The sequence below is a fragment of the Mesoplodon densirostris genome, chromosome 2 (assembly GCF_025265405.1).
Source record: "Mesoplodon densirostris isolate mMesDen1 chromosome 2, mMesDen1 primary haplotype, whole genome shotgun sequence".
NCBI classification, from domain to species: domain Eukaryota; kingdom Metazoa; phylum Chordata; class Mammalia; order Artiodactyla; family Ziphiidae; genus Mesoplodon; species Mesoplodon densirostris.
The window spans coordinates 26337032-26356150 of NC_082662.1; the positions used below are offsets into that span (position 1 = coordinate 26337032).

The 19119-nt window shown below is 42.1% G+C and overlaps 1 protein-coding gene across 1 annotated transcript; it reads right to left on the reverse strand.

Annotated features, from left to right (window-relative positions):
• Positions 1 to 7: 7 nt before the first annotated feature.
• LOC132502701 (uncharacterized) lies at positions 8 to 17052 on the reverse strand. Its single transcript, XM_060118760.1, has 3 exons — positions 16822 to 17052; positions 16450 to 16762; positions 8 to 569 (listed from the first exon to the last, which is right to left on the reverse strand). The coding sequence occupies exons 1-3, from the start codon at positions 17050 to 17052 to the stop codon at positions 481 to 483; spliced, it is 633 nt and encodes a 210-aa protein (XP_059974743.1). The 3' UTR covers positions 8 to 480.
• Positions 17053 to 19119: the final 2067 nt, after the last annotated feature.

The following is a 19119-nucleotide window of genomic DNA, read 5'->3' on the forward strand; positions in this document are numbered from 1 at the left end:
GAGTGTGATGGGGAAAATGAAAAAAAAAAAAAATCAATAAATCTTGAAATGTTTCACAGCAGAAAACATTAAAAAGACCACTAAAATGCCTATTATAGATCAGTGTTTTCTCTATTCAACTTGTTTATTCTTTAAGAAGCTTCTCCCTTCAAGATAAGCAGAAGTATTTAGAATCCACTTGAATCCAAATTCAATTTGGGCCTCAATGTCTGCTGATGGATACCTTCGGACTCCAAAACAATCCAACTACATACGAAACTTAAGCAGCCTTTACTACATTTAGGCACTAGTGAGACAAGTTAAAAGAGTAGGTCGCTTTCCACTTTTGTTTACTTGATGCTTAATTTTACTGGAGTCATTAAAAGATATATGCTTGCAATAAAAAAAAAAAAAAAGCCAACTATTTCTGAGGCCAGTCTCGGTGTCCAGAGTCTTCAAGGCAATGTTAATTATGGCACATAGAACCTCCAAGCTCACTTGTCAGCGGAAACGCTGTGCTGAGCCTGGCAGAAGTCTGCCCTCACGCTCAGAATCGCCATAAATGTGCAACGTATATTCCAACGAAAAACCTGGAAGAGACAATCATAAAGAAAATGAACTGGAGGTTGACAGCAAACACAATGCCCAAAGTCAAGAATACATTCTTTATGAGCCCAAAGACATCTGAAATGGTGCCACTTCTAAACTACTGCTATCTACCAAGAATAGGACAGAAGTACATACCCAGAGATTTAAGTTAAGTATATCTTGGGACTTCCCTGGCAATCCAGTGGTTAAAACTCCGAGCTCTCAATGCAGGGGGCCTGGGTTCCATCCCTGGTCAGGGAACTAGATCCCACAAGCATGCTGCAACTAAGAGTTTGCATGCCACGACTAAGGAGCCCTCGAGCCACAACTAAGGAGCCTGCCTGCCGCAACTAAGGAGCCCATGTGCCGCAACTAAGGAGACTGCCCACCACAACTAAGACCCAGCACAACCAAATAAATAAATAAAATAAAATAAATACTAAAATAAATAAATAAAAGACACCACGCAGGGGGTGCAGGTTTGATCCCCGGTAAGGAAATTAAGATCCCACACGCCGCATGGTGCAGCCAAAAAAAAGTTAAATATGTCTTCCTTTTTTCAAAACGAGGCTGAATAAAGTTCTGTACTAATAATATTATTTCTAACTCAAGTCATTTTAAAATGAATTTTTAAAATCATTTTAAATCATTTTTAAATGATTAAAAGATACTTAAAACTTCACTCCATGGACTCTTTTATAAAGTTCACATCAAATGATCTTCTTATTTTTCTGCTTTGATGTTAACTATCTTTGGTTAAAATTATATCTGTAAATGGATGAAGGATATTTACCAAAATTCCACTTGGAGGATTTAATTCTTTCAATCCAAAATATATGCATTGGCCCCATTTATGATACCAGTTCACAAAGTTCATATGATACCAGTTATCTTCTTTTCCTCACAACTCTAAGTAGTTTTTAACTACCTATGATGAATGAGGAAAGAGGATCAGAAAAGTGACTTGTCTAAGGTGAATGAATTAGCTGAGCCCAAATTCAGACTCTTCTGAAAAGTCCTGTATTTTTTTCCAAGGTACCACAATTCCAGCTGACTCAGCTAATACACAAATCCCATTCTCTCATTTCTAGTCCAATTTATCTTTTTATTATTTCTCACATCACTACCTCAAGACTACAAAAGCATCCAAAGGTTAATGATTCACACAGCAGTCTCCTGCCCAAACATTAATTCCTACCAAAACAAGGCAAGAAGAGAAGTGGCAGAATTTTTGAAACACAGTAATCTGTATAGCTGGCTCAGTCAGAGTGTCAACATAATCATAAATCATTTCCTCTGGAAATAGGGACATGGTCTAAGTTCTTCTACTTGCCTCTTCCCTAAGCCACCAATAAATGCTTATTTAGAACTCTAAAAAAGATGACTGTGACCAGACAAATGAAAGATAATGACTACAGAGGCACCTGCAGGAAGAAACTGAAAGAAGTAAGAACAAACCTAAGCCTCAAACTTTCAAGCCTAATCTTCTATCTTGAAGTCTTCTTTTTATGATGTTCTTAATGGCATTTTATTTTGTAAATTATATACTTCTGATTATATTACCATAGACACAAGCGCTAAACTAAAACATTCCTAAAATATGAGAGACACAAGAAATTCAAAATGGCATTGTAAGAACTTCAATACCTCAGCATAATGAGTTATCCACTACAGTAAAAACACAAAACTTCTACATTCAAACTAACAAAAACATAATACACACCATCATCCTTCCTAACTCATAATCTAACTCATAATTCTAACTTTAACCCTAAAACACAGCCACTTTAGATCACACATTTCACAGAGTACTCCTTGTACAGTCAAGGAATTTTAAAGCTGGCAGAAACTTAAGAGATCAAATACACTGACCTTTAAAAAAAAAAGATGCTGTTTGGGATCCAGAGAGATTACAAAGACTTAAGTAAGACCACACTAATTAGCAGCAGATCAAGGACAAGAACCTAGGTCTTATTTTCCCTCCAATTTTGACTAATGGAGGTATCCACATATTTTTCAAGTCATAATCTTATTCATGACAGTGTAACTTTTCTTCAAATATTTGGTTGGATGTTCATTTGCAACTCTGTGATCTTATAATAAGGGGAGAAAAGACTATTAAAATAACTACTCAAAGAACAATGGTTTGCGTGCAATGCAGAGCAAAACACAAGGAAATTCTAACCTGTTTGAATCCCTTTGGTTTAATGCTGTTATGGCAGCTAATATGTGTGTCAGCTGAGAAAGGCACTGAAAGACCAGCATTGTAGTGACAGCCAGGCTTAAAAGGTTACAGCTCTAGCATTAAGTTTTCTACCCAGTCATCAGTGTTTGTCTTCTCAGAAAACAGAACAACCTTTATCCCATCTTATTCCTCCAAGCTCAATTTGGAAGGACCACTCCCAGGGATAAGGATAACTTATTATTAAATTTTCAATTCCTTTTTTTTTGGCTGCACGGCTTACAGTATCTTAGCTCCCTGACCACGGATCGAACACAGACCCCGGCAGTGAAAGCACAGAGTCCTAACCACTGGACCGCCAGGGAATTTCCAGATTTTCAATTCTTAATACCATACTGAGATCTCCAGCAAAGGAACTTCTGCCAAATGAAACACTATGTTCTATCAGTGTTAACAGATGCATGATAAAAGCAAGCTTCTGTTCCTTCCCCCTCCCCCAGGAGTTCAACTACACATTAACAGTTAAATGTTCTTGCACCTGTCAATTCAGATAAACTAATGTTAGTTTCTGTGACACCCATAAGAATGCAAAGCAAACAGTCTGTAAAAAAAATCATAAACAACCTACCACAGCTGGAAAGTACTCAACAGTTACAGAGCCATACATTTTAGCATAAACTCAGCACCTGTATACCTTACTGGAAAACTTTTCTCTGAAGTTTTCTCTCTGGCATTGATTCTGCTCTACCTACTTAAGTAAAATTTGATTTTTACTTTAATTTACCAGATGATGGAAGAGGCTGGTTTACTTGACACATAACAGTGATCAAATTCAAATATGCATCCAAATATTCTCTCCACCCTTTATCTTTTATAGAATCTAACTTTTAAAATGTTGAACTTGGGAATTTCCATTTCCTAGGCAACATTTCCATTTTTAACAAAAGAATATGACTTCACTGAAGGATTAGAAGCGATGGTCTGTGACAGAGAAATCCTTTTAAATTAAAGAGGGAAGGGGAAAAGATCAAGAAGAATGAAGAAAGGGGGCTGCAAGAACAAGCAAGCAAAGGTCTACCAAGCTAAGACAGTGCACTGCCAGTAAGACTAAGTCAATAACACAACAGAGACTACTTAAAACTCTGAAGAGGGGTATGTTACAAGTTTAAATATCCAGTGTCAATGCTCTACTGCTAACATCTACCTAGATGAGAACCAAAAGCCAAAATGCATGAAATAATACAATATCCATCACTTAACCATGGCACAGTGTTAAAACAGAAAACCGTGGAGAGGTTAAAAAGAATAAAACACCTATATAAACTGATGTGGGAAGATGGCCAAGAGATACTAATAAGTGAAAAAAGCAAAGTACATGATAATATAAACAGTATATATAGAAATATTTGTGAGTACTTAGTATGTTTTCACTCAGACCAGGAGCATGATTTACAATATATACCTTCTAAACAGTTACTGTTTTTTTCCCATGTACACTTATTACCTTAATTTCTTTAATTTTTTTTTAATCTTTTTTTTGGGCTGCGCCATGTGGCATGCAGGATCTTAGTTCCCCGACCAGGGATCAAACCCACACCCCCGGCATTGGAAATGCAGAGTCTTAACCACTGGACAGCCAGAGAAGTCCCTTTAATTTTTAATTCTAGGGTGATAAAGAACCTACAATGATTTACAATTTAATTACATCCTTAACAGAGCTATAACCACTGAATTACAAAGAGCCTCAAAAGGGCTAGTCCCTCTGTCCCTGGCAAGCCTGTACCTACACATTTCCAGAAAGACAGTTTTCTTCTTTGTTAAAGATACTAAATTATGGAGTAAAATTCAGATCCTGCTTTGGCAACTGTAATTCTAAGTTCAAATATAAATATAGAGAATTCAAGGACATGAACGAACTTTACAAAATCAGCCCCATTTAATGTAACCCACACTTACTGGGCATCCTTTTAAAAATCCTGTCAAGCCACTCACAACAAGCTTTCCACTGAAATCACCTCTATTTACAAGTTAAAGTGATGATGCAATAACCCTCTAATTTGATAGGTTATGCCAGTATTCACCAAATTAAAAACAGTACATTATAAGTAAATGTACAAAAGAACTCTAGATCTTAGAAAATAAAATCTAAAAGCAAAGGTCTGAGGAACGAGTATACATTTACTGTTTACTTTCTTGCCAGAAATTCTACAGGAAGTCATACAAATTTAAGTCAGCGTGGTTTCTCCAAGCAGACAACATGAAAGCATAATATGGTATACAAGACTAACACCTTGCAACAATTTTTTCCTAAAACAAATTCATTTCACCTCATTGAAGACACCTGCATTTCCCTTAAGTATGAATAATCTGTCAACAGTAAAGAATTCATTCTCATGAAGGACTAGACACTGCAATTTGGCCAGTTAAGAATGTATAAATTCAAATATTTACTGGATACATAATATGTACCATATATTCTTATAGGGGCAGCAAGAGCAGTAAACAAACAAAAATTCCTGTCAGGATGGACCTTATATTTTAGCAGGCAGAAAAAGATAAATAAAACATGCCACTGCTATGGAGAAAAATGCAAAGCAGGGGAATCTGCAGTGTCAGAAGGGAGAGGGGATTCCACTTTTAAATAAGGCTAGCAGGGAACGCCTCAATGAAAAAAGTGACCTTTTATCCTAGGCCTGGGGTTTTGAGCCAAACAGATATTTGAGGAAGCATTCTAGGCAGAGGGATTAGCTCTTGCAAAGGTTATGAGGTGGGGCTATGCTTGGAGTGTTCTAGGAACAGTAAGGGGGCCAGTGCTACTGGAGCAGATAAGGCAAGGGAATGAAGGGTCAGAGAAATAAAAGGAGAGGCTTACAGGCCAACAGAAGTATTTGGCTTTTATTCAGAGAAAAATAAGAGGTTTCAAGCAAGAGTGACAACCTATGTTTAAAAGGATCACTCTAGATGCTATATGGAGACAGATTATGAGTAATAAGGGTGGAAGCAGGGAGATCCGGTAGGAACTTGATGCTATAATCCAGGAGACAGATAATGGTAGCTTGGGCCAAAGCAGTAGCAGTAAAGAGGATATGAATCAGTTTCAAGATATACCTTGAGGTGGAACCCAAAAAGATTTGTCCACAGACTGGATATGGGGTCTGTGGGGAAAAAAAAGTCAAGGCCCTGAGTAACTGTTAAGAACTCGCAGAAGGCTGACCCAATATTCACAGACTATTCAGACAACAGACCATAAAATCTTCACAACCATCAAGAAAGAAAAGCAAGGAAATTCCTCTGTAAAGTACTACTGTATCTACTGCATTTTGACCATTTGAGGTTAAGACTTGTAAACTAAAGAAAACTCAACATTGCTAATTAAACACTCATCTTCTGGGGCTTCTCTGGTGGCATAGTGGTTAAGAGTCCGCCTGCCAAAGCAGGGGACACGGGTTCACGCCCTGGGCCGGGAAGATCCCACATGCCGTGGAGCAACTAAGCCCATGCACCACAACTACTGAGCCTGCGCTCTAGAGCCCGCGAGCCACAACTACTGAAGCCTGCGCACCTAGAGCCCGTGCTCCACAACGAGAAGCCACCGCAATGAGAAGCCCCCACATGACAACGAAGAGTAGCCTCCGCTCGCCACAACTAGAGAAAACCGACAGGCAACAATGAAGACCCAAGGCAGCCATAAATAAATAAATAAATGAACGAATGAACGAATGAATGAATGAATGAATGAATGAATTTTTAAAAAAACCATTCATCTTCTGGGTGGGGGACTGGGCCAAGTAGGTGAAGGGGATTAAAAGGTACAAACTTCCAGTTATAAAATAAGTCATAGGGATGTAATATACAGCATAAGGAATATAGTTGATAATATCATAATAACTTTTTACGGTGACAGATGGTTACTAGACTTATAGACGTGGTCATTTCACAATGTACTTAAATGCCTAGTCACTATGTTGTACACCTGAAACTAACATATTATACCGACTAAATTTCAATTAAAAAAAAAAAAAAAAAAAAAAAAGGGCTTCCCTGGTTGAGAGTCTGCCTGCCGATGCAGGGGACACGGGTTCGTGCGCTGGTCTGGGAAGATCCCACATGCCGCGGAGCGGCTCGGCCCGTGAACCATGGCCGCCGAGCCTGCGCATCTGGAGCCTGTGCTCCACAACAGGAGAGGCCACAATAGTGAGAGGCCCACGTACCAAAAAAAACAAAAACAAAAACCTCACTTCCTGGTTAACTGATCTCAAACTGGAAATTTTTACTTTCATACCTACTCCCAGCTCATCAGAGCCCTGTAGAAATAAGAGCTCTACTCTCTGTACTACTTATCCTTGTTCATCCTCTCTACTGTTGCATTTATCAAACTAAAAGTGAATACATCTGGCTCCTTGAAATTAGACCATTCAAATTAATGTTAGTTCTCTTCCCCTACTGACTACAGTCCTGGGGAATTGATAAGGAAAGAGGTATCATTAAATTCTACAGAAATTATGATATAAAATATCTGTAAACAAGCTAAAAATAGCAACACGCTTCTTACTGCTAAAAAAAAGTTTCAGAGTTACTCCCTTGGTTATTCCCACTTTTCCACTTCCTCTTTAAGGAGGGAACTTGAGAATCAAGTTCCAGTACACAAATCAATAATCAGTTCTATAAAAAGAAAGTATGACCTTGATAGTGGGAAAATATCTGAACACTTCAGAACCAGCAGGACATACATGGCCTGCCACTCAGAAAGGAAAGGAAAGCAATTAACCAACAGATCACACCTGCTTCTGAGAACAGTGACAGTTATTTTCTGAAGTCCCGTGGGCTCTGTTCCCACACAAATGAAAAGGGAGTGGTTTTCAAATTTGTATGTGCCCTGGCGATTAGAAGTAGCTGTCATTTTCTGGTAATTCCTACCTCTACAAATAACTGTAAGACAAAAATTGCATTAAATATTTTCACGCCACACTTGAAAATATTTACTTTTCAATTTTGTACTCCATTGTTCCTCTAAAGATTAGCAATTCTACAGCTGGAACTCTTTGTCCAAAAATGTTATTTTTCCTTTCTGAAATAAAATTTAAATGAAGATAACAGCACTATGGCCAATTTTCACTTTTTCTAAAAAATTATTTCAATACCAGTAAAAACATTAAAAATCCTAACACCATTCTAGTATGGAACATTATCTTACTGTTTTCAGTGAACCTTTTAAAAATTAAGTTTAATAGCTCTATTAAATTGATTCTATTCATTCATATTTCCATTCCCAAGGAAAGGTATCATCAGGACTACCCTCTCCACGTGCTTTTTGTTTAAAGACTTCAGTTTATGTACCTTTCAAGACTCCCAAGCCTCTTTATTATAAAGTGTAAGCACCTTCTTTTCCTAAAAAAGTGTGGTACCTCCTTCATACTATAGAGAACTATCTCAAATTCAGCTGCATTCCCATAAAATTAAATCCTAATATTTGTTTTCTTCTTTCCCTCCATCCTTCTTTCTTTAATCTCAAAAGGATAAATAATTTTCCTGGAGAACAATTTAAGTCTTAATCATTTTACTTTAGTTTCCAACATCACTATACATACACTAACTCAAGAACCACTGAATTATTTCATTAATAAAGAAATGTATTTGAGATTCTTAATTTCAATTGAAATAAAGCAAACTCAGTAGTAAAAATCCAAAAGGATACCCGAATTCACCCTGTCAACACCACCCTGAAATGTTTTCTGAGCTATATCAGGACAGTTAGAATGACTGTAACAGCTGCAAGTTCCCTCAGGTTGCAAAATACATACTTGGGAAAAGGTTATTTGAATCACCTTTCAAAATAACCTACAGCACAGGAGCAGCATGCAAAGCAAAAACTTCCAGGCTATTGTTAGCATTATTTAAAATGTATGTTTCAGAACTTAGCAGTTTATGGGTCAGCTTAACTCTTTCGTTTCCCCATTTTGTCTAACATATTGAGCATATTTAAAGGTCCTGTTCAAGTATCCACCACCAAAAGGGGGGAAGGAAGCTCTCTATGTACAGGATACGGAATAAAAACATTCCAAATTACATCTTGTCAGCATAAATTCTTTTGTTTGAGCCCCAGAAATTTTTCTGCTGTTAGGGCATTTTGGTCCAAGTTTCCCCTAAGTAAGTTACGCTTCACTTCCTCTCCTAAACTTGTTTCTTATAAATCACATTATACTTCACAGCCATCTGTGCACTGAGTATTAGTACAAAATAAACAGACAAGAACCCAAATAATTCAATTTGGAGCTGCTGGTGGCCTTTTAAAATATACTGTCTACCCACTAACTGAATTGCCCAATAATGACTTGATGTTTATTTTCATAAAATACAACATTCAAAAGTCTTTAGAAACCATACAGTGAAAGCAGTTGTTTCACATTACATATGAATGTGAAGTAAAAATGGTGAAATACCTCTATAATTCCATGTCAAGGGGTTATAATTCTTTGCTTACCAGCTTAGTTCAACATGGATTCACTTTCCTTCTCTTCTCACTTAAAGAATGAAAAATTTAGGGGCTTCCCTGGTGGCGCAGTGGTTGAGAATCTGCCTGCCAATGCAGGGGACACGGGTTCGAGCCCTGGTCTGGGAAGATCCCACATGCCACGGAGCAACTAGTCCCGTGAGCACAATACTGAGCCTGCGCGTCTGGAGCCTGTGCTCCGCAACAAGAGAGGCCGCGATAGTAAGAGGCCACACACCGCGATGAAGAGTGGCCCCCGCTTGCCACAACTAGAGAAAGCCCTCGCACAGAAACGAAGACCCAACACAGCCAAAAATAAATAAATCAATAATAATTTTTTAGAAAAACGGAAAAAAAAAGAAAGGAAAATTTAATCTTTCATGTCCTCTTCCTCCAAATGCTTACTGAGATGAGGGACAATATACCAGCTCTGAATGATACTAAAACTCAGCCCATCTAATCTTAAAACAAGCATTTGTGGAGCTCTCTTTGCATACCGTATAATCACCATCCAGGATCAAGAACCTAGAAGAATCAATGTGGGTGAAAAATATTTGATGATGAGCATTAAAATTTCATTATTAACTACATTCTTGGAAGACACAAAATAAGCATGAGTAGAATGGAGTAGGATTAATTAAGACTTCTGAGGAAGGTAGAATTTTTATGACAAGACTGATAGAAATAGAGACAGGCCATGGTAGCATGACTTGAGAAAGGAGCTAAGTCTTCAGTTAGATAGCTCTGAGGAGGCCTTGACCATGCTGAGAATTTTAGACCAATTCAAATGTAATAAAAGCTCTTAGGGGGGCTTCCCTTCCCTGGTGGCACAGTGGTTGAGAGTCCGCCTGCCGATACAGGGGACACGGGTTCATGCCCCGGTCCGGGAGGATCCCACATGCCGCGGAGCGGCTGGGCCCGTGAGCCATGGCCGCTGAGCCTGCGTGTCCGGAGCCTGTGCTCCGCAACGGGAGAGGCCACAACAGTAAGAGGCCCGCGTACCGCAAAAATAAATAAATAAATTAAAAAAAAAAAAAAAAGCTCAGGAATTTTAAAAGTAGAGTAGTAGTAACTCTTTGCTCACTGAGAGAAAACAAGTATTGTCATATTGGTGGGCATCTTCTGATCTACTGAGCTGCTCCATAATTACCAGCAAGCTTCACAAAAATAGCCTCTCAGCTTACTAAAACCTACCTGATTGCTGAATTGTTTTTCCTAGTAAATGGATACAAGTTTAACTAAATTCTGCTTGGTGATGACCTCCAAATGAATATCTCATCTCACCAGAAAAACAATTCAGAGTTTAGGCTATGACTTAAATTTGATGTGCTCTTCATCCAGAAAGATCTAAATTATTTGAATAATTTAAACCAATCACCAAAAGGAAACTTGTTTGTAACCACACATGCAGAATGAAGAATGTCACTAGAATCTATTGTTTCTCCATCATATCCTTCTCAATTTGCTGACAAATCCTGATGACTCATATCCTTCTGTACTAACCAGTCACTCTGTTCCCTCATGACAGGCTTTTCACCAATAATGGAAAGAAGGAAACACACCAATTTGTTTTGCTATTAAAAACAGTAAATATCAACAGATGTATATAAATTCAATCTACAAAAGACTGTGGTGGTACAACCTAGTGAATGTTTCCAGTAAAAGAATGAAAAAAAAAAAAAAAACCTACACTCAAATCTCAGAACGAAAAGACTAGAAGAAAGCAGACTTGATTGTGAATTTGAATTCTTGTCAAACAATACATTAGTTAAGAGCCAACATTTTTGACCACTGCAGAAATAAAAATATAAAGTAATTTATCTGATCTGCTAAAGCAAATATATCATGTGCGCATTTTATGCCAAAAGAATTAACATTTTCTGAGAAGAATGAAATTTCAACCCAAAAATACATGAAAGGAATTAAATTCTCTAAAAGGTAAAGAGGGTTCTAATGGTCAAAGTATTTTTTCAAAACAGGCTCAACTAGCAAAGAAAGGGTCACAGAAACGCTTAATCTAAAAATTCTCTACAGTTTAAAAAAGAATGCTGTAAAATGTAAATTTATATTTAAACAATGAAATTTAGTTTCTAGATCACTTAAAATGGAGTAGATGCTGTGTTACAGAACTCACAGGTAAGAAATCAGTGCAGGCCAACAAAAAACATTTGTATTCAAATCACATAAAAACAGTTGGTATAATCTGTCAACCCCTCATAGCCATTTTTCTGGCAGAGTTTATGCCCTGTAAATCTATACTGATTGATCAGGGAAAACCACCTCAACATGTGCAGGAGAAAGGTTATTTTCTCATCTGGGTCCTAGTAACTCCACAGGGTAACTGTGGAAAGTGGACAGAGCCTGCAGTGCTGTGCAGCTTCTCTCATGGAGGTGTCAGAGTAGTGACAGTTTCTGGTTTAGCCTAGACCCCTACAACTCCATGGAGCAAAAGATTCAGATACAATATCCACTTGAGCTCTACGCCAAGCAATCCTGTAAGGTTTCAAGTCCCAACAGAGTGGCCAGGAAGTCAAAGGAGCTAGAGAATGTGGTTCAGTCAGTACAATGAAGGATAACCAGAGAAAGCTATCAGACACCTCTGTATATATATACTAGTTCTGAAGTTGAAAATGGATAAAAGGCTCTTCTAATACTCCAGATTAACAGACTCAAATCACCATTTCCCAAGTAATTTTAATCGGTGGCATCCATTGTTCATTTAACAAACCCAAGATACAAAATTATCAAAACTGTAACATCAAGGACTCTTGCTTTACAAACTTCGAGAATAATCATCATTTTCTATATAACCCAACTAGTATCTTGAGAAATATCTCAAAGCAGCAACATCCCCCAAAGAGCAAAAAAAGTAACTGAGGTATCCTTTAAAAAAAAAACTAAAAACTAAATTTCAAGCAAAAAAAAGGCGATTTCTTTAACATATACTAATTCCTACATAATCCCCTGTAAAATGACTACAGTTAACTGGGGAGGAAAAGAAAAATGGTTAGAGACTTAAGTACTTTAAGCCCCAAGGGGAAATTTTTTTTTTAATCCACTGCCATCTATTTACTGATACTCTTTAACTAGGATTCAACAACTGATCTCTAAACCAATTTTCTTATCTGTAAAATTGGAAGAATGCCACTTACTCACTCCCAAGGTTATTATGAATTTAAAATGATACGATTCGTGATTCAGCACACAGAAAATTCTTAAGACGGTAATGTTGAAACCTAAAGCATAATGTTGGGCTTCATAAGTACTCCAAGACCTCAAAATCTCTAACTACTACCCTAATACAATAAACATAACTAAGTCTTCTATGTTAAAACTACGGGTCCTGATTTCCAGTTGCTCAAAATTTTTAAAGATCACCAACTTCTACAAGTAGTATACCTGATGAGATCTCACTCGAAGAAATCAACCTAACTTAGGCTTCCCTCTAACTTAAGTTTCACTCTTCCAAGAGCAACAGCTAAAAATTTATGTACTGCTCATCTGCATCTTATTCGTAAATGCTTTTTCTACAGGCTTCACTGATTACCAATCCCACATTCCAACAAAAAAGGAACAGTACAGTCAAACCCTATAAAATAAATCTCCCTTCAATTTCAACTGTCTCAAAACCATAAAGTGTTCTGTAACTACCTCATATAGAAATGCCATCTTTAAAGACAAAGTGAATAAAAAGTTACATCTTAAGAAAAGTAAATGTTTTTCCTTGTTCACACAAATGTCTTTTCAAGTAAAACATAAATATGGGCTTTCAACTACGTGCAAAAACATTCAAACATTTACTCTTCCCTAGTGCCACCAAAGTTCAATGATGTTGTAAATGGTTTCTGCCTATAAATTTGGTTCGTTCAAATTAAATATTACTTGCCTGACTCATGGAGGGAGTGGTTTGACTTTTGCTGTTCTGAGTCAGAATATACCAGGTTCAGCAGTTCTAAAAAATTTTTCATTTATATAGGTGGTCTAAAATGCTAGTAGCCTTTTCCAGCTACTAAATATAAGAAACTGTTGCATTAGTAGAAGTCTTAGTGATAATACTTTGAGTCTGTAGTTCAATTTATAATTAACAAAATGCTTTCATATATATTTTCTCACTTGATCTTCAAAATCTCCTGAGGTAAAAATCCCACAAAGCTAAAGAGAAAGACTTCACAAAGAAGTGACAACTTCTGGTTGACTCTTAGCCCCATTAATACATTCTTCTTTCCCCCAAAATAAAAAAACATTTAAAAGGCTGCTGGGTTTCTTTAATCTGACTTTCCTCTCCCAGACATATCCCAGGTGCCTCATAAGACTCTTGTTTCAAAGCACCCTAAGGCCCCAAGAGAGTTCCAAGGCAGAATCTCCACCCACATAAAAGCCTAGCCTAACTTAGGCCCCAAAGAGCCTCAAGTCAGCATCTCCTAAATGATCTCCTTGCCTCGAGCCATTCAGTCTTCTGCATTACCTTCAACATCTCTCATCTGTACAAGCTGCTAGGTCACTGTGTGGATGAGAAACCTCAAAGAGAGACAACCTAGGGAGGGTAGTTGACGGTATAGTGGAAAAATCAAAGACTTTGGAGTCAGACTGACCTGGGTTTTTAATCCAGCTGGGACAAGTTACTTCACCTCTTTGAGTCTCTATATCTTCTCATCTCATCACTGTAAGTCAATGAGGGCTCATCACTGTATCCCTAACGTCTGGCAAATAGAAACCACTCAACATGTGCCAAATGAATGCAAATGAGGACACCTACCACCTTTTAATAGTAGCTGTGAGAACTGAATGAGAGTATAAAAAGCACCTGGTACACAGGAGGAACTTAATACTAATTAATCTGGTCCCCCACCAAACAGTATCAATACTATTTACTGATTCTGAAAGCAGAGAGCATGCTAGTGATGCAGAAAAGGACACTGTAAGAAAAATATAATTTCTGACTTCTAATTACACACCAATGCTTTTGCTTATAATTCTATCACGTCTAGTACCAAAAGGACCACGCTACTCTTTGCTTGTATTGAAAAGACTCCCAACTTCTAAGAGACTTCCCATCATTACAGTATAAAATCCATATCAAGGTACTCTTCATTAAGAACCCCTACTTTGGGCTTCCCTGGTGGCACAGTGGTTGAGAGTCCACCTGCCAATGCAGAGGATGCGGGTTCGTGCCCCGGTCCGGGAGGATCCCACATGCCGCGGAGCGGCTGGGCCCGTGAGCCATGTCCGCTGAGCCTGCATGTCCGGAGCCTGTGCTCCGCAACGGGCGAGGCCACAGCAGTGAGAGGCCCGCGTACCGAAAAAACATGAGAATCTGGGAAAACTCCATGACAGGGATTAGTCCATTCACTATCCACTATGAAACAACCTTTAAAATGAATACCAGCAATCAGCTTCTATCTTTACCAACATAATGGTATACTGGCAAGTGATGATGAAGCCTTAATAATGTGCCATTCTGGGGACTTGCCCTGGTGGCGCAGTGGTTAAGAATCCGCCTGCCAATGCAGAGACCATAGGTTCGAGCCCTGGTCTAAGAAGATTCCACACGCATCAGAGCAACTAAGCCCATGTGCCACAACTACTGAGCCTGCGCTCTAGAGCCCACGAGCCACAACTACTGAGCCCACGTGCTGCAACTACCGAAGCCCACGCACCTAGAGCCCATGCTCCACAAGAGAAACCACCGCAATGAGAAGCCCGCGCACTGCAACAAAAAGTAGCCCACACTCTCCGCAACTAGAGAAAAGCCCGCGTGCAGCAACGAAGAATGCAGCCAAAAATAAATAAGTAAATGTATTAAAAAAAATAATGTGTCATTCTGAAGCCTTAATTTCCTTCTACACCTTGAATAAGGCATAATTTCAGTCACTTCCTGTCTGAAACTACTCTGTAATACAGAGGAAGGGAGCCAGTAACCACCATATTTAATCCAGCAATGGCTACAGTTTGGTGACTCCATACAGACAAGCATTTGCTGAATGCCTACAATGATGCTAGAACTACTAGATACTTTATACATTTCTTGAAAAATTCCAGAAAATAATAAACTAGCCTATGGTTCTTCTTCATCATCAACATATTACACCATTATTATTATCATTATTATTACTTCTTAAAATCTTATCTCCAGAAGGGTAGGAAAGAGCTAAAACCTAAAAAAAATTCTTAAATTTACCTAACGATAGAATACCTCTCACCTGAAAAACTAGCAGTACTTTACAAAAGAGTCTGTGCAATACACAAATTTGTTTTAGTTAGCTCTCAGAACCCCAGACTAGGATGGGATGCCAATCATATGCTTGACAAATTTGGAAATTCATGTCCATGTCATGAAATATGGAGGGGGGGGTCACAGAGCCAGAAGATGGTAGTGCTACTGGAATAGACTTCTGTACCCTCTCCTCCTACTTGAACCCAAGGACCCAGGGACAAGATGCTCCTGGAAAGAACTCCCTAACCCAGGACACCCGGGTTCACTATGGCCCTAGAAAACGATCCGGGAAGCCGGCTCACAGACTGGACAGTCGCAGGCACACACCTCCACACTCCCTCATCTGCCGTTCACCTTCTCCCCAACCTCTCTCACTCTGCACTCAGGTTCTCCCCCCTCCACCACTCTACCTCAGGCACGCGAAACTCTCTCTCCCCCACTTACTCTCCCCATTTACCCCACTCTCCCATGCACACTCCTACTCCCCACACTCACTCGTTCCCACACGCTCCCCCCACTCTCCCCTACACTCAGCCACACTCGCTCTCCTCCCACCCTCCTGACACTGTCCCCCCTACCGCCCCCCACTCGCACTCCCCCTCATTCTCCTCTACACACACACACACATAGAGACTGTCCCCAACTCCCCCCACCCACTTTCTCCCCCCCACGCTCTCTCTCCCCCCACATGCACACTAGCCCTGTCCCCAACTCACACTCTCGCCCTCACGCACGCACATCGCCCCCCCACTCAACATTCTTGCACACAGCACTAGTCCCTCCCCCTCCCACACGCGCGATCCCCCCCCCTGCCCCGCTCACCCAACCTCGCTCTCCACGCTTCCCGGCGGCGCTCCCCCCGCCCCCGGCCCCGGCCCGGCCCTCCTTCCGGGGACGTGTCTCGGGCCTGCACTAATGGCTGCGGCGCCTCCCGCCCTCCCCTGCCCCGAGGCCCCGGGAGCCAGAGCGGGGGCCGCCCGGGAGCAGCGCACTCACGCTGGCGAGCTGGGGACTGGGCATTGAAGTCCGGCGGCGGCGGGAGCGAGGAGGCGCCTCTCTCCTCAGTCACCTCGGCGGCGGCGGCGGCGGCGGTAGCGGTGGCGGCGACGGCTCCCCCCCAGCCTCGGCGCGCGACACCCGGCCCGGCCCGGCGGCGGCGGCGGCGGCGGCGCGTGTCCACGAGTCCGTCTTGCTGCTGCTGCTGCTGCGGCCGCCGCTGCGTCTCCGGCTGCCGCCGCTGTCCCCGCTGCCGCCGCTGCTCTGTGGCGTCGCCTCGCGCCGTACCCGGCCGCCGCTGCCGCTCCAGCCGCTACCGGACGGACGACGGTTACAGCCCAGTCGATCGCGCCGCCGCCACCACCGCTGCGCGCGCAGCCGGAACCAGCTCCCGCCGCCGCCCCTCAGGGGGCGCTGCGGGGCGCGGCGCGCGCGCCCTCCGGCCCGCCCCCCGCGCCCGCTGACTGGCTGGCGGGCCGGCTCGGGGCGGTGGGGCCCGCCCACCTGCCCCGCGGGGCGCTGACCCACTGCCCTCGGCGCCTCCCCCGCTCCTCCTCGTGGTTCGTTCCACTCAGCACTCCTGGCTGCGGAAGGCGCGTCCATGTGACCGGGGAAGGGGGGCAGAACCTGGCCTGGGTGTCCTTCGCCCACGCCGCGGCCCGCCCATCCGCACCTGGACTGGGCCAGAGCCCGAGGCCGTGGGGTGACCCTCAAGGTCGAAGGGCCTTTTCCCGCGGCCGGGCCGTGAGGCCTGAGGCCAGATCCTGATGGGACAAGGCGGCGACCGAGCCCTTTGCTCGGGGATTTCCAGCCCAGAAGTGAGAACCCGGGCAGTTCAGTTCTTGGCTGCCCTTTCCCCAGGCCCCAGATAAATGGCGTGTGCGTCTGCAATAGCGAAGGATATTTCTGCGTCCCCCTATCCTTACTCCCCGACCGCGCGCCACACACACACACACCCAGACCTAGGAACAGCGAGCAGCAGATCAAAATTCAAACTTCCGGGATGTAGTATCTTGGGCAAGTTATTTCCTCTCTCTGCGTATTTTCAACTATTAAATGGAAATAGTTATCCGCTACCTCATGGGGCTGTTTTCATTACGTATGAAAATTTCCTGATAAAAAGGAGACCCTGAATTTAACGACAGGGATTATCCAAGAGATCTCAGTATTCTCTCTTGTATTTAGAAGGTGGCCAGAAATTCTTTCTTTGTCAGACCATGCGTTCTGAGTTTTGGTTTGGAAAATGTGGTCACAGGTGAGTTGGGAGATTGGTCTGGGCCACTGCCAGATGGCAGCAGGAAAGACACTAGAGGCTGGCTTGAGAGGAAGGAGGGAGGCTTACCCATGAGAGTTGGAGGAGGCGGGCAGGGGCTCTGTCCTCCCTCGCCACCCTGGGAAGCCTCACCTGCTCAGAGTTGGCACCTATCTAGAAGGGACTCCTGCCCCTTGGGCTGCCTTTCACCCGCCCCCCAGCACCACCACACACAAGTTCGCTTGGCCCTGTGGGGAGAAGCAATGGTCAGTAGTCATCATTAAGCCTTCCCCACAAGGTAGACCTGGGGCTTTGCTCCTGACCAGAAGGCCTCCATTAGAGCTTAGTGGTGAAAAGAAAGGTCTTATGACTCAGCCACATCACGCCACAGCACAGAACCCAGGATGTTCACCTCCAGCAGGTGGCCCGGGAGGAGGTAGGTATTCCAGGGCTAGTCTGGGTGGCAGAGCTGTGTAGGAGCTGAGAGGCCTTGAAGCAAGAAGGGCTGCAGATCAGAATCAAGGCCCTTTGGGTGAGGAGCACAGACTCAGCTGCCGCTCTTACGTTCTACCTGCCTCCAGCAGGCAGTGTTTTCCACTTCCTCGAAGCACAGGCTTGAGACAGAGAACTACCTGCTCTGCAAAACTTTGGTTGAGTCTCCTGCTTATTGAATATTCGTCTGCTAAAGTTTCAAAACACCTTATGCAATCCCCTATCATAGCATGTATCACGTATATTATAAATGCCTATTTCACGTTCTCCCCTATTTAGACTGTCTTACTTGAGGCAGTGTAGTAGATTGTTGAGAAATGGATTTAGCCCAGCCCTAAAATGTCAGTAAATAGTATAATAACAACACGGGACTTCACTGGCAGTCCAGTGGTTAGGAGTTTGTGCTTTCACTGCAGGGGCCACGGGTTCGATCCCTGGTTGGGGAACTAAGATCCCACATACCCTGAGGCATGGCTGAAAACACACACACCACACACACACACACAACAACATAAGGATAACAAAAATAGCTATCATAACAGGTACCATTTATTAAGCATCTATTCTAAGCCCTGGGCAGATGTTTTTAAATATATTATCAAGTTTATGCTTCAAAATAACCCTGTGAGGAAGTTGTTACCATCCTCGTTTTAAGAGGGTTGGAGGGAATTCCCTGGCAGTCCAGTGGTTAGGACTCCATGCCTTCACTGCCAAGGGCCTGGGTTCAATCCCTGGTCAGGAACTAAGATCCTGCAAGCTGCATGGTGTGGCCAAAAACATTAAAATAAAAGGGACTGGAGGCTCTGAGAGACGAAGTGACAGAAGTAGGATTCAGCCCAGGTGTCTGCCTCTGAAGCCCACATAAGCATGAGGTTAGTCTCTGACTCCAGTCAATAACTGGTGTACATCATAGTAAGCTGGAATCC

Bases quoted from the DNA above. Each gene is read 5' to 3' on its own strand.
- LOC132502701 (XM_060118760.1), bottom strand. From the start codon at position 17,052: ATGGACGCGCCTTCCGCAGCCAGGAGTGCTGAGTGGAACGAACCACGA. The intron at 16,763-16,821 runs GCGCAGCGGTGG...TCCGTCCGGTAG, and splicing joins GGAGCTGGTTCCGGCTGCGC to CGGCTGGAGCGGCAGCGGCG. The intron at 570-16,449 runs GTGAGTGCGCTG...TGTCTCTTCCAG, and splicing joins CCAGTCCCCAGCTCGCCAGC to GTTTTTCGTTGGAATATACG.